The 15999-nt window shown below is 44.7% G+C and overlaps 1 protein-coding gene across 29 annotated transcripts in view; it reads right to left on the minus strand.

Annotated features, from left to right (window-relative positions):
- Positions 1-15999, minus strand: part of CAMK2B (calcium/calmodulin dependent protein kinase II beta) — a 186319-nt gene that overhangs the window by 148212 nt on the left and 22108 nt on the right. For all 29 annotated transcript variants that reach the window (XM_077305576.1, XM_077305581.1, XM_077305579.1 and 26 more), the window contains exon 2: positions 1344-1438. In XM_077305576.1, the coding sequence (XP_077161691.1) occupies positions 1344-1438 (95 nt within the window). The remainder of the gene's footprint in view (positions 1-1343; positions 1439-15999) is intronic.

A 15999-nucleotide genomic window follows, 5' to 3' on the forward strand; every position in this document is an offset into this window, starting at 1 on the left:
AATGGCAATCATACATGTCAGGTGGATTGCAGGTAACAAATATGCTCCCAACATGCTTGGCTGGATGGCCCTAAATGTACCACCTGAAAAAGCCTCAACTTCTTGAGATTCAAGGATTGGTCCAGCTTTAAAAGAATGGTTTCAGATTTGGGACAGAAATGCAGGCAATCCTCTTCATGTTCATGCAGAAAGTACATTCCAACAACCTTAGTGCAAGTCCCTTCCAAGTAAGCATGACTAAGATTTCAGAATACTTGCAGTCTCCAAATCTTTCATGAAATTAATAATGGAGTTTAGCAGACAACTTGCTCAGAATCAACGGTTCTTCTAAAGCACACTTCCAAAAGCAAGATCTTAAAGCAGAATTCATGAACTAAACTTGCTACCATATGAACTGAACCGATCATACAGACTTCAGCTTGATGGCAAGTTTGTCCCCAGCATATGGAAACATGTAAGTCATATAAGCTCATCATCAACATCTCATAAAATGCATACTAGGTTATACCCAAGTTCACATTCCAGCCTTTACAAAAAATATAGTACCTGTATAAGCTCACTGCACATTGGGAGGTATTCATCAGTGCTAAGAGACTTTCAAAAATTACTACTTCATGGCTTTATGAGCCCTATTCTCACCTAGTGCCCAGTTCTACTATCTGAAGGCCTGGGTTAATCACTCACACTACAACTGCTTCAGCAAACTCAATTTCCTTCACTTTGCCTTTATTAATTCCATAGATATTCCCTACCAGACATAAATTTCTATCACCAGACAGTCCGTTCCAGCCTATAAAGTCTGAATATCCCCTCCTTTGGACTTGTGGTAAACTTCAAGACACCCAAGGGCGAAAATAATGGAACGGAAATGGCAAAGACTCTCCCACCCCTTCCGCCAATGTGAAGAAAAATCCCAAGCTAAGTTTTGAGAACAGTGAAGCACAGGACTCCTAATGTAGATATCCTATACCCTTTCAAAAGAGGACCGTGAACAGCAGGGGTAGTCAAACTGCGGCCCTCCAGATGTCCATGGACTACAATTCCCAGAAGCCCCTGCCAGCATTCGCTGGCAGGGGCTCCTGGGAATTGTAGTCCATGGACATCTGGAGGGCCGCAGTTTGACTACCCCTGGTGAACAGTATCTGTGGCGAATATTTTTTCTAGCCATTTCCTCACAATTCCTGACATTCTGTCTTCTTTGCCTGAGCCCTGCGGTGCTTCATGCCTCTACTGATTCATGCAGGAAGTTGATCGTCATCCTTCAGTCGGCTGGTGTTGGAGAACTGTCCTATAGCAGAAAGTTTTCAAGTCTCGCCCCTGCTGTGCTAACAAAGAAAGCCTACCTCTTGCGGAGAGTTTCTTGGTGTTGATAATCTTTGCCGCATATTCGTGTCCGGTGCAGAGTTTGACACAGCGTCGCACGACTGAGAAAGCCCCTCTGAAGAAAGGGTATCAGGAAGAAAAGAGGGGAGGAGGTACAAGAGAAAGAAGAGAAATCAATGTCTGCACTTTAGGACCACCTCACCGTCATACTTTACAGCTGTGTCATCTACTTGTCTTTAACTCAAGTTGCCTAAACATATCAGTAAATGTATGTAAGACAAGACAGAATAACTCATTTACAGGACAGAGAATGAGGGGGGGGGGAACAGCATCAGCTATTATCAGATCATTCACCGGCCCCCAATTTCTCATAACTTGGCTACTTAGCACTTGATGACTTGCAGGTAGATAAATGAACTGTCTCCCGTGAAAAACAACATGCACTTTCGAGGCGACAGGAAAGCTTTAGCCATGGCGTGTGATTTGTGATGGCTCACTCATACGTACAAGTTCTCTCTGACGCCCGCAGTGATTAAATGAATGTGCTTGAATGAACCAGCCCTACATGTACAGAGGTTTCCCCCCCCCTGTTTAAAACAGCCCCTGGTTAGCTCAGGCTAGCATGATCTTATCAGATCTCAGAAGCTAAGTGGGGTCAGCCCTGGTCAGTATTTGGAAGGGAAACCACCAAGAAACAACAGGGTCACGAGGCAGAGGCAGGCAGGGGCAAACCCAACCCTGGACATCTCTTGCCTTGAGTCAGCTGTGACTTGATGGCAAATAAATATATAATATACAGTTTACAGTACTGCACACACATTCTGTGAAGGAAAAACAAGTTAGCTGCAGAGATCAAAGGAGCAGAGAAGCACAGAGCTCATTAGCAATGAGATGGGAGGAGAAGAGCAGACATTCTATAATATCTATCCAAACCTTCACTGGTAACCTTCACTGAACAGTTGCCTCCTCCCCACCCACCTCATTGTCGATGCCTTATTAATGGACCAACAGAAATTGCTGATAGCCTTTTCCCAAAATGATGTCAAAATGATGTCACATTTTCCCAAAATTGTGCAGCAAATAAACGCACTGATTCAGGAGCCAGAAAAGCAGGGAGCAGTACAACATGGGAAATCCCAGGAAATATGCACGCCCACTGTGATGCTTCTGGAATACATTTTGCAGATACAGCTGCTTGTATCAGAAGTGACATCAGCTAGGACTGATCGCCTATCGCCAATCCATCGACTAACATCTTTGTGGCGTTTGCCTTCAGTGGTGAACCAAGTGGAGACTGAGGACAGGGCCCCTTCAGTAGTAGCACAGCACCTATGAAATGTCCTTCCCCTTGAGGCTGAACTGGCACCAACACACCTGTCTTTTAGGTGCTCTGCCAAAACATTTCTATTCAGTAAGTCAGTGGTCCCCAACCTTTCTGAGGCTGGGGACCGGCAGGGCAGCGGGCTGTGCCCACGGCCCACGAATGCGTCATGTGCGGTCGAAATTGCGCATGCGCGGCACTTTCGCGCATGTGCAAAAGTGTCGTGCATGCACGATTTCAGCCGCACATAAAGCATGTGCGATGCGCGGGCGTGGCCCGCACATGCGCGGGTGCAGGTGCGGCCCACACATGCGCGATGCGCGGGCGCGACCCTGATTTCCTCTCCCCGCTCTCCTGCAGTAAGAAGCTTCCTGGGCCGCAAGCTTGCGGCCTGGGAAGTCTTTTACTGCGGGGGGGCGGGGAGAGGGAGCTGCGGCCCGGCGCCATGGCCTTCGCAGCCCTGCCGGTCCAGAGCCTCAGAAAGGTTGGGGACCACTGCCTCAAAGCATCCCGTAGCTTCAAGCTTAGCTCTAGAAGTTCTGAAGGAGGCTCTGCACAGGCACAGAATCCCATTAGAAAGACCACAAGGAAGGAGCTCTTAAGAACCAGCCCGACGGATAGAAGCAAGTTTTGGCAATCAGCATCTTTTATTAATGTCCTCCCAATAAGCTAGCCCACAAGTGTAGGACTTTTAAACATGGTTGCGTAAGACATGCTCAAGACACTTAGATGAATCACTCCTACTCTGAAGCAGGATAGTGCACCAGATAGCTTTGGGAGATTCACTTCTATAAGCCACACAGGGTGGCACACAGGCTTAGCACTGCCTCAGTTCCCAACAGCTGTGTTTCTCTCAATCCATAATTCCAGCTAGTAGGGAGATTCTTGGAACATAACTATGTTGAATTCAAGTGAAAAGCTAGGAACTGACGTATTCTATTTAGCTGGGGATATATTTTTTCTCGTGCTAACCAAGTGTAAGCGAGTTCCTTGAAGAATGTAAAAACTGATATACTGAATCAGATTACGATTCATCTAGTTCAGTATTGTGGTGTTAACAGGGGCCATACAGCTGCCAAGCATGCACTGACTGCCATGGACATCTGGAAAGTCACAGTTTGACCACCCCTGCCGTATAGCTTATTCCCAGCATCTGGATAGCAGAAGCATGTAAATCTTGTATACGGAAATAACATTTAGCCACCACAGTCCATGAAAACTCATCCAACCAGGAGCTCTTCTGTTATATTCCACACAGAACGTCAATCAAAGCACAGTAAGCATGTTGATAGCACAGTCAGAAAGAGGAAAAGAGAAGGGAATACATGTGATCCATCTTTGGGGTGGGGAGGGGGGGAGAAAGCAAAGGAGTATTAATATAGTCTATCAAGAAGTGATGATGTTTCTAGTTAATACTGTTGTTACAGTTTAGAAGAAGAAGAGTTGGTTCTTACCTTCAAGGCCATACGCGGTCAGGGCCCAGTGTACCTGAGGGACCGCCTCCCCGCCTATGCCCCCAAAAGAGCTCTGCGCTCTACTACCACCAACCAGCTAAGGATCCCTGGCCCTAAAGAAGTCCGTCTGGTCTCGACCAGGGCCAGAGCATTCTCTGTTCTGGCCCCTACCTGGTGGAACGAGCTCCCAGAAGAGATCAGGGCCCTGACGGAGCTTAAACAGTTCCGCAGGGCCTGCAAAAAGGAGCTCCTCCACCAGGCATTTGGCTGAGACCAGACGTAATCTACAGCGACCAAGGGCCCCTGCTCCCCCCCCACCCCCCCCTCAGAATTCAATAAATAAACCACCCCCCTCAGAATCCCATCAATAAGCCCTGGACCTGTTTGTAGTACTATATTGTTATACCGTTATATTGTGCTGTTATTTTGGTTACAATTATTAATTATCAGTTATACATGTTACAGACTGTTTTATGTATTGTTCTCTGTTATGATGTAAACCGCCCTGAGCCTCCGGGGAGGGCGGTATATAAGTATGATAAATAAATAAAAATAAATAAATTATATGCCGCTTTTCTCTACCTGAAGGAGTCTCAAAGTGGCTTACATTCACCTCCCCTTTCCTCTCCCCGCAACAGACACCCTGTGAGGTGGGTGAGGTTGAGAGAGCCCTGATATTATTGCCCAGTCAGAATAAATTTATCAGGGCTGTAAGGAGCCCAAGGTCACCCAGCTGGTTGCATGTGGGGGACCGCAGAATCAAACCCGGCTCGCCAGATTAGAAGTCTGTACTCCTAACCACTACACCAAGCCGGCTCCTAACCACTACACCAAGCTGTAGGTATCATACAGCTAGAATGTAAAGAAACAGTATAGAAGACTAAATCAAAACAAAAAAAATGATATTTTAACATAAAAAACTTTCCATTAGTGGAATTCACTTACCTGAGTTTCATGCCACAAGTGAATGTGGGCTTACACACATTTCCCCCTAATTTTGAAAATTAAAGAAGCAAATTGCTTTTAAAGAAATGTATAAATAATATTGACACAGTCAGACTGCAGCTATTCTCCACCAGTAGATAGGAACGTTGCTATTTTGTGCTATAAACCCAAGCAATAGAGCTGGTCGGTATGCTGGGCAGCAAAGGGATGCCACACATTACGAAAGCCAAATTCTATGCTCAATACAAACTAAATGGCAGGTTTCACTGTTACAAAGGACTCACTCAAATCTGGAAAAAGCTTCTGCCTAGATCACTGCATCTGCTATTAATTCTGTGTGACCAACTGTCCGTTTACTTACTTGCAAAGTGCAATATGAATAAACAGTGCATTCTTAATTGTTTTTCGAGACAGAAGACAGGATTAATGATCTTGACAGTTAAGGAAGTGTTGACCGTTTAGGTGCCAGTTATGTTCTGACACAGCCGAACCAACCAGGACAACTCGCTCGCCCCAAAATGGTAACTGAAATCGGAATTGGAATTTTCGGAGATGTTATGATTATGGGGTGTTTTAAACTCTTATGACGATTTATTGTTAACTGCCGCGAGCCAGCTTACTAGGAGCGGCTGTCTATAAATTGAATTAATAAATAATAAATAAACAAATAAATAGAACTGGGTGCCAATCCACAACTCTTTGAAAAGAACAGTGAATCAAACACTGGGGCAATTGCTGTGTTAGAGTCAACACTAATGTTTGAAGCAGAACTAGTTCTGGGCATCATCCCCCTTTTTGGATCTGGGCCACACAAACTGCTTAGAACCTGAATCCCTATCTTCTTATGTAGTGAAAAAGAATTACTACAGCTTTGATAGAAAAAGGGGGATTGTCAATTTTTTTACTGTCCTTGATAATGTGCCTTTAACAGAAGCTTGCTATGTAGAAATCTAACACATGAAACATATCTTGGCATGGAGACAAAAGAGTATTGGAAGGGCCACCTTCAAACCGAAAAGCATTAATAGTGTGGTGCATCAAAATGCATTAGATCTTTCCTAGTTTCAAGGTGCCATTCCCCTTCCCCTTGGCCACAGAGATACCCCCTGAAAAAACCTCTCTGCACTGAGCAGACCAGCAGAAACACTGAAGAAATGTGCTAACAGTATTGAACTTCTTCGTACAATTAAGGACCATTGTATACATCTCCAGAATAACTACTTCCAGAAAGAAGTGGTTATGGCCTCAACAGATGTAGTATCATCTTCCCATCGTAGCTAAGAGCAAAGGAATAATCCCTTCCAGTACAAATAGCAAGCAGGAGAAATATATATATAGAAACTACATTGGTTCTGTCTACATGCTATATAATGAACTAGGGGCAAAGCCTGTTGTATCCAGGAATACAATAGGTGCTAGAGCTTGGCAGTGGTCCAAAGATCAGACTGGCCCTGCCCACTCTCCGCCCACCTATGCCTTAGCTTTTTATTTTATACAGTGACAGCAAAACTGTTCCAGATATGTTACTACAAAAGTAAGTGCAGATTTAATTACTGGGGAAGGGAGGGCCTCTCTGACTACACCACATAGATCCCCATCCAACCAGCTACACTAAAAGATGAAATTAAAAAAAAAATTCCCCTTTCCATTCTTCATCATGATATAATAGCTATGTCCTTAACCAGCAGCTGAACAACATACATGCCTAAGTCCACATTCAGCCAAGCCTTACAGAATCACAAAGCAGAAAAATTATTTGGTTAAAAAAAACGCCTCCATTTGAAAGAAAAATATTGGGAACAAAAATGGGACCCAAAGTATCTACAAACGTCAAAATATCTGACTCATGTGCAACTGTCAATTCTGTCACCATTGTGGAAAGCACACACTGTTCCCACTGTTCCCAATAGCAATACTTACAAGAAACATCATTAGGGTATCTTCAGAGGATGGCCATTGTCCAATGCTCTGAAACACTAACCACATCCCCAAGGGTTATGCTGAACTCTTTCCACTGTATTCACGCTTAGTGGATTTCAACCCACTTTTAAGTCAGAGAGACCAGTGTACGCGACCCCCCCCCAAAAAAAAGGGTAATTAATCACTTTCAAAATGGTTACTGCATGGAGCGTCCTGACCACCTGTTGAGTCCTAAACAAACATTAGCAGTTGCAGGAACACATAGCGGTTTGCACAGAGACCTTTGCACGTGGCTGGAGAAATCCAACTTAAGCTGTACACAGATGGCTCAAGAGCTACTTACTACTCTAGCACAAACCAGAAACACTGCACTGGTGGCTTCAGGACTGAATAACTGTGTTGGTAAAAAGAGAAAGAAGACTGTTCGTTTTTCTTAATTCCTAATCACCGATGTTTCAATTCAAAATAGTGGTGAAATGGGCAAAACTGCATCTCAATCAGCTTCTGGGCTATTTGCTTCTCCCCTAAGGAGAAAACATTGCATTTTTTCCCTCTCCTGTACACTAGTAATTATGTGCCTACAAAAAATTTAAATGTTTCAAAAACAGTAAACTATAATAAGCCAAACCACAGGACCCTCTGTCTTTGAAGGATAAAGTCTCAGATGGCTCTGCTTGCGCCAGCCAATCACTGCTTCCAGACAGCTGACTAACGAGTCTGGGAGAGAGTCAGGGTGGCTATCCATCATGAAGAAAAGATCTTCTAGGCAACAGGCTCGATTTCTACCTCACAAATAATAAGAAGAAGAGTTGGTTCTTATATGCCGCTTTTCCCTACTGGAAGAAGGCTCAAAGTGGCTTACAGTCGCTTTCCCTTTCCTTTCCCCACAACAGACACCCTGTGAGGTGGGGGTGGCTGAGAGAGCCCTGATATCACTGCTCGGTCAGAGCCGTGGCGAGCCCAAGGTCACCCATCTGGCTGCAATAGGGGGGGTGCAGAATCGAACCTGGCATGCCAGATTAGAAGTCCGCACTTCTAACCACTACACCAAACTGGCTCTCCAAATAGACGGCATGTAGCTCCTAAGGCACTTCTGTACAGCCTCAAACTTATTAGAAGCCCAGATATGATTTTAAAATTAGTTTCAAAATGAAGTCAAACTTTAATGCACTGTAATGGGCCCTTTTCGAAACCACACAGATTTTCTTTTGGTGGTCACGACAGCTTTCCAATGCATGGAAGGAGATGCGCAATTTTCTCAATGATTATTAACTGATGTTCCAATTCATTTCTCTTTTTCCTTGCTTGCTACTATCACATATTTTAACATATATTTGAATATAATACAGCTTAACCAATATTACTCCATTGTGAAATGAAGTGATAAATGTATGCAATATTAAAGCACTTTAGCTATAGAGTTAGTAGTGGCCATTTATTGAAAATCAACCCCGACTACAATAATACAGCCTTGGAATGGGTGTTCAAGCAAACTCTGGGAGAGAACAAGAAGGAATTTTTGCATACTGAGGACACCTCCTAGCTAAGCAGGAAAATGGAACAACCTTTCACACTCAGCTCCAATCTGCCTGAAAATCAAGGGCAGGGAGGGGCTATAGCTCAGTGCTAGAGCATGTCAGTTGCATGCAGAATATCCCAGGTTCAATCCCCAGAAACTCCAGTTTAAAGGATTAGGTGGAAGATGATGTGGAAGACCTTACAGAGCCGCTGCCAGTTTGATCAGACAATGCAACAATCATTGCTGGACCAATGGTTTGAACCAGTATAGATGAACTCATGCCACCACAGGACCCTGTCAACACAAAGCCATGTGCTTTCAGGAACGCATGAAGATTTTGACACAAGACCCCACATGTGCTTTTCCTAACTGACCATACTCTCAAAAACATCAACCTTGCACTTTGAATCAAATCCCCAATACAAGTTTAACATAAAAATTAGCACAACAAAATTTAAGCCCATGCATACACACAAAAGCTCACACCTCGACTAAATCTTCGTTGCTCTTAAAGGTCCCATTGGACTCAAATTTTGTTGTGCTACTTCAGACCAACCCGGTTATCCGCTTGAATCTATCAAAATTAGGAGGAAGTATACATCCTACTTTTGGAGAACCTGAAAAAATCTTAATAATTGTTCTCAATCAAGCCCAGGCTTTTAAAAAAATGTATTTACTGGATGGGGTAAAGCAAGAATGACCATCTCAGCACGTGGTAGAAGCAAACATTCATCTTGCAACAAATCTCACAAGAATCTTTTCCAGCCATGATCTTAATGGTTTAACGCAGCAGTGTAATAAGCCCTACTGGCTGTCCACAGGGGCCATAGCCTGGCTGCCTCCTCCTCTGCATCCCACACCTCCCTAGTTGGGGGAAATGCCAGGGTTCTCTTTTGCACATTACAGCATACAGCAGGAAAAACAGGTACAGTTCTTGTATTTCTGCTTTTCCACTGCATGTTGCTTGTCCAAAATGGAAACTCCCTATAAAGGGTACAGAGGAGAGCGACGAAGATGATCTGGGGCCAAGGGATCAAGCCCTATGAAGATAGGTTGAGGGACTTGGGAATGTTCAGCCTGGAGAAAAGGAGGTTGAGAGGGGACATGATAGCCCTCTTTAAGTATTTGAAAGGTTGTCACTTGGAGGAGGGCAGGATGCTGTTTCTGTTGGCTGCAGAGGAGAGGACACACAGTAATGGGTTTAAACTACAAGTACAACGATATAGGCTAGATATCAGGAAAAAAATTTCACAGTCAGAGTAGTTCAGCAGTGGAATAGGCTGCCTAAGGAGGTGGTGAGCTCCCCCTCACTGGCAGTCTTCAAGCAAAGGTTGGATACACACTTTTCTTGGATGCTTTAGGATGCTTAAGGCTGTTCCTGCGTTGAGCAGGGGGTTGGACTAGATGGCCTGTATGGCCCCTTCCAACTCTATGATTCTATAAACCAGTGGTCCCCAACCTTTTTATCACTGGGGACCACTCAATGCCTTTTACTGAGGCCCGGTGGGGGGGGGGTAGTTTACTCCTCTACTCTCAACCACTGCACTAACGCTCTCTGATCGCTATGGTAATGTTTAAACATCCCTTCAAAATAAGATACAGACACGCCACAACAATGAAGTGTGTTGTAAAGGGCTGGGGAGGATGAAGTAAAGGGCCGGAGGGGGGGGAGAAAAGGCATCCTTCGGGGCCCACCTCCAATTAGTCGAAGGACCACATGTGGTCCGTGGCCCACAGGTTGGGGATCGCTACTATAAACAACTCAATGTATAGCCCATGCGTCTCCCTGCAGGGAAATAAATTTCTCTTTTTGAACAAAATAATGTGCAGCAAAAAGCAGAAACACAAGTCTCTCACATAACTGAGTTTTTGCTACATATTGTGATATATATTATATATAAAGGATTCCAGATCCTGTGCTAAAAAACATGCACAATGCACAAACGCACAGAAACAAAGGCCACACGGAGGGGCCATGGAGGCAAATGCATGAAAACTGTAACATTAGAACTGAGGGTCAACCTAGGCATTGCAAACCCCTTATTAATAAAGCTGCAGAGGTTGCTTCTGGGAGCATAAAACACTGCCAGTAATATCCATATAGAAAGCCATGATTGCAGCCCTGTGCATTCCTGCAGCAATGACAGCATAAACAGACAATCTGGATTCACAGCCACTAGAAAGAGCTCACAAGCTCTTTCATGTCCATGGGCTTCTTCTTTTCTATCACAGTGCTCAAATTCTTTGGGTGGCCTCATGCAAGAAAAACTTTGTTCGGTCTTCATTCCCATCTCTAGTCAAAGCCAATTACATATCTTAACATCTGATAAGAAAACATTTTTGCTATTGGCAGGTGACAGTCATCCCCCCTCCCCAATTTTCCTGGCATGGCACTCTCAATGACAGCTCCATAGAGGCTGTTTTGGCCCATTTTGTACCTACCACCTGCCACGATAGTTTCATAGGGAAGGACCTCAACATTCTTCTCAACTCAAAATGCAAATGCTACATTCCCACAGAACACAAAATTAGGTGCCATTCTGAAAGAGGCACTGTGTGTGCCTCTTTGAATAAATGGGATAAACCGCAATCAAAATATTGTAAGCACTATGTAAATGCAACAAATATAAAACACATACAACAAAAGAGGTGCAATTAATGCTTGAACATCTTTGCATCAAAATTTAAAGAACTTTAAAATTCATTACTTCTACTTGACTTAGGCACATAGTGGTGGCCACATTAGGCTGCCGGCAGTGCAGTGCTGTGGAGCTTTATGCTCTGCAGCTTTCCATGTACCCACGGGGGATATATTTCAGCGCTGGATCTGCTCCAGTGCTGAAATGTGTCCTTGAGGATGATACATTTCAGCGGGGCACCTGGTCCCCCGCTGAAATGTGTCCCATGGGAAACGCTGCAGCAGTGGACAAATTCTGCCATGCAGGGGGGCTGTTTTCCAGGAAGTTGGGATTGTGTTCTATACAATCCCACCTTCCTGCAAAAAAATAAAATAAAATTAAGCCCCAATCCAACCTGCAGCATGGTGAAGCACCACAAATCCGACCGGGTCATTTTTTGCCTCCTCAGTGCCACTGTAAGATTGAGGAGGAGCCGGGGCTGCCACTGGACAGGCACTGGACATTTTTCTGTGTTCCCTTTGGGCAGGGCAAACAAGGGCCCGATCTGGGGCAGGCCCAGGAGGGGGCCAAGCCAGCATCTGGAAAGAGCACCTCCCAAGTATCATGCATTCGCATTTCAGTGTGTGTGTTTGGGGGGTGGGGTAGAAGCAGAAGAAAGATTAGATCCGATCTGGAATGGGGGTTCCTGTTATTGCAAGCCTGATTCATCTTTTTGGCATCTGCCAATTCATATTAAAGAACACAAGAAACCACCAGGAGAAGTCATCCCATCTGTTGATCCATCCTTCTACCCCACATTAAATGTTTTAACTTGAGTAAATTTTGCTCCTTGTTCCACAGTCACAGCTGTCAACAAAGCCAAAAAGGAGGGTTGGGGCACTTTAAAAGATTAACCGAGCGATTATGGCACAAGCTTTGATGGAGTGAACGAGTGAAGTTGGCAAGCACATATTTAAATACCCCCCCCCATCCCACAACTCTCAATCAAGCTACTTCTTTAAGGCGGCTCACAAAAGAACAGAAACAGACAGATAGACAAATAGCAAAAACATCATCAAAAATCAAGTGTCAAGAACAGCATGATAATTCTATGGGCAGCAACAAACAGACAAAGTTAATCAGCATAATGTACCAGACTCAATAATATCTTTTTATAATCAACAGATCAAGAATATCACTATCAGAATAGATCATATCAGGTAATATGCATGGGGAAAGAGCAAAAAAGTGCTCACAGTGGGCCCAAAAGGCCACCAGCATGCAAAGTGTACACACTGACTGTGTGCAACAGCACTAGCCCATGTTCAATTAGCTTAGCAAAGCTAGTAAGACTGTGCCAACACCTGTAATGGGTGAGGGAGAGCCAGATGAACACAATCAAATGTTCTGATAAATTATAGTTTTAATTGCATACGTGCTGTTTGATTGTTGCTTTTAATACTTGTTCATTGTACGTCAATTGCATGTTGCTGTTGATTGTATGTTGTGTGGAAAGGTGGGGTAAAATACATTTTAAAAGGAGACTAGGATCTCCATCTGAAACTACTGTAGAATAATGGTAGCTTTCATCACCTGTCATCAGTATATTTGGCCCTCCAAAATTCTACTTCTAGTTGGTTCATATAGGCTGGAATTAAACATTCATTTTTTGCCGAAAGTCCAACATACAACTCTAAATCGAGCTCCTAGATTGGCCACCAATCCTTTGAGAAACCTGATACAAGCAACATAGGGGAGGGAGCTGAAAATCACTTCAAGTGTTATGCATCCCAATTTTCTCAAGGGAAATATTTGCATGGATAAGAAAACATGCTTTTGGGTCCTCCACAAATACAGCTGCAGACATCCAGAAGTTATTCCTGTTAATGCAATGGTCAAAGCATGTGCTACTGTATTCCTGGAAACTGCCTCTGAGAATCTGCTGTTGCATCCATTAAGGGACTGAACCACACTTTACAGTCTCCTGGTGAATGCATCGCCCAGGGACAATCCGGAAAACCCACAGATTGTGTGAAAGGGCCCACAGAGTACATTTCAGCCCCAGAACTCTCCCTCCTGTGTAAGCCATTGCCTGTGACCTTTGATTCCTGTCCAGCTCTACAATTCTGTGACTTCCAAATCAGCATTTATAGCTTTTAAACAAAAACAAACTATTACAGAACTGAATTTTATAATCCCCTCCCCTGGTCTGGAAAGCAAACAATTGCAGAAATACCAGAGGGACAAAAGCACAAACTCTTACGGCCATATCTGCATCGGGAAGCTGCATGACTCGGAACTGTGCCAGCAAGAGACCTTTAACGCTGGCAGAATCGTACGTGTTCTGCTAAGGCCGAAACAAGCACATAGGTCTGGTCTAAAAAAAGGATGCCCATATCAAGTTTGCAGCATGAACCTTCCTAGGAGTTCCACTCTTACGCACGAACACACACAAACACAGGCCTCAAGGAAATGCGTACGCTTCGTTTTCAGGAAAGAAAGGAACAGAGATTCTCACTCCCCCCCCCCCCTGCCATTGTAAAAAACGGTTGCATTAAATATCGAACACCGGACTAGGGTTGTGTGCCAAATCAGCTGCTCCTGGACGCCACAGCCAGCGCCTCACCATGGGGGAGGGAGGGTGCACGGCCGATTCGGCCGACGCCACCCATACCCCTACCGGAAACCATGAAGCAGGCCGCTAGCTGGCCTTCCCTGCAAAGCCCGTCCGTCACTGCTCACTAAACAGACACCACCGAGCTGATCTTATCACATGGCTACCACCATCCTTAGCCCCAAACCCAAAGCTACAAAACCATCAAGAGGACTCAGAACATTCAATGTCCTTCCACTATAGTGGCTACCTCCCAAATAAATAGAGTAAAGGCCCTAAGGCCAGCTTGAGATCTATGGGCGAGGGATTGAGGGACCTGAGAGGAAATATTTGGACGGTTGCTAAGAAACCCAGCAACGAGGGAGAGGCTGAAGAGGGAAGGGAATGAGAGGGAAGCCCTCCCCAAACATGAATAACTGATGATGGAGGGGGTCCCTCTTCTGTCTTCCCTCAAAGAGGAAGGGAAGAATTACAGCCCAAAGAGGAAGGGAAGAATTACAGCCCACAACTCCCAAAGGGGCTTGAATGCCGGTTCTCCAGAGGTCGAGTCCATTCTGATCTTCTTTCAAGGCAGAATGAAATAAGGAAGGCCTCTCTGCCTCCACTTTGGCTTATTTGGTCTGTAGCAAAGGAGATTTTCTCCCACAAATGATGGTGGTTAACCAGAAAGAAAAGACTCTCCCTACACAAAGCCACCGACAAGCTGAGCCCCGCATGAACCGTTCAGAGACACACCTGTTACATCAGGCCAACAAGCAGTGTTTGGATACTTTTGGCCCCGGGGGCTTTCTAATTGTTTGCTTCCTTTTGTGTCTTTTATTTAAGGGGTTGGCACAAGAGAAGAGCAGGGCTACAGACAGCTGCAGTACTCAATGCCCAGAATTAACACGCTCAAGTCATCAAGCCAGCGTTAAAAAAAAAAAAAAACAACCAACCAAAAAGCAACCAGGAACAAGAGACACAAGAGAACAAGCATATTAGGCAGCTTCGTAACAGAGCGCGACTCTCAGAGGGACACAGTGACCTACCACTGTCCTGGTTGGCAGAATGAAAAGGGCTTTCAGGAAAAGAAGCCTTGCCCAAAGCAAAGAAAAATTCTGTTGTTCATAATTCCCTGACATCCCCAGTACTGACCATGTTGCTTGAGGTATTCAGAGGCCAGAATTCACCTTAGGAAGGGGACATGATGAGCCATCCAGCGCATGGTTGAGCATCCTGTGGCAAGGATTCCGCAAATGGCAAAGGGAGCCCATGTTTGTGACATGCCTGGTCAGAAGCAGGGGAGCACAAAGGCACTTTTGGAACAGTAAGGGAACTTGCCAGTAAGGGAGCGAGTCCTAGACATCCTTCAGCTCACATTCTCCTTCTTACTTTCCCTTCTTCTCCAGCTCAGCAATTAATGGATTCTGCTGCGAACCACAATTTGTCAGATCACAAACTATGGTTTGCTTTCTTCCTTCTAAACCAGGACTCAATCCAGAACTCAAGATGCCTCAAACCAGGCTTCACACAAAAGAGCTAAGCTCATTCTGAAACCTGGCACAACAAAAATGACAAAAGCCATAAAGTATAGCAGTGCTGGGTAGTAACAGTAGTGCAACACTATGTATGAGAAACAAAAAAATCTACAGAATTACCGAAGCATGCCTGCTTGACAACTGAGAAAAACATGGACATGCATACCAGCCACCATTAAAATCCAGCTGATCTATATTCTGTGCAAGGGAAATTTTTTTAATCTTGTAATGAAACTGTTCTTCATCTGCTAATCCTAAATATGGCATCCAGTGAAGTGCCAATTTATGCAACTTGTAACACAGAATTAAGGTTTAGCTGTGGAGGTCAGCATTTGCACACATTTTGTTTATGTATGTTTTTGTGTATTTGGCAGTGAAGTCCTCCTAAACTTGTGCCCTAGCTTCCCCCCCCCCCCAGCTGCATTCTAATAATAAAGTATACACAGTCTCTGCCTGCCAAGTAATCAGCCATGCCCTGCTGCCCTTGGATTCCTGGATGGTTAGGGCTCTCCCACAGCTGCCTTGGCTGCACTAAGAATTTCAGTGACCACTTTTCTCTTGAACAGGTCCCGTTTCCTTTTAGCAATGCCCCTGCCTCGCCCACTCAACTCTACCCTTTATAGACCCAATGTGGCTGCATCCTTCTTCTCTGCGTCCACTCCAACACTGATGGTGCGGCTATACTGAGGGATGAATGTTCAACTCTACCCTTTGTATAACCACCATAGCCACACCCTTCTTCTCTCCTATCTATCCCACTCTTATATC

The sequence above is a fragment of the Paroedura picta genome, chromosome 12 (assembly GCF_049243985.1).
Source record: "Paroedura picta isolate Pp20150507F chromosome 12, Ppicta_v3.0, whole genome shotgun sequence".
Classification (NCBI taxonomy): Eukaryota; Metazoa; Chordata; class Lepidosauria; order Squamata; family Gekkonidae; genus Paroedura; species Paroedura picta.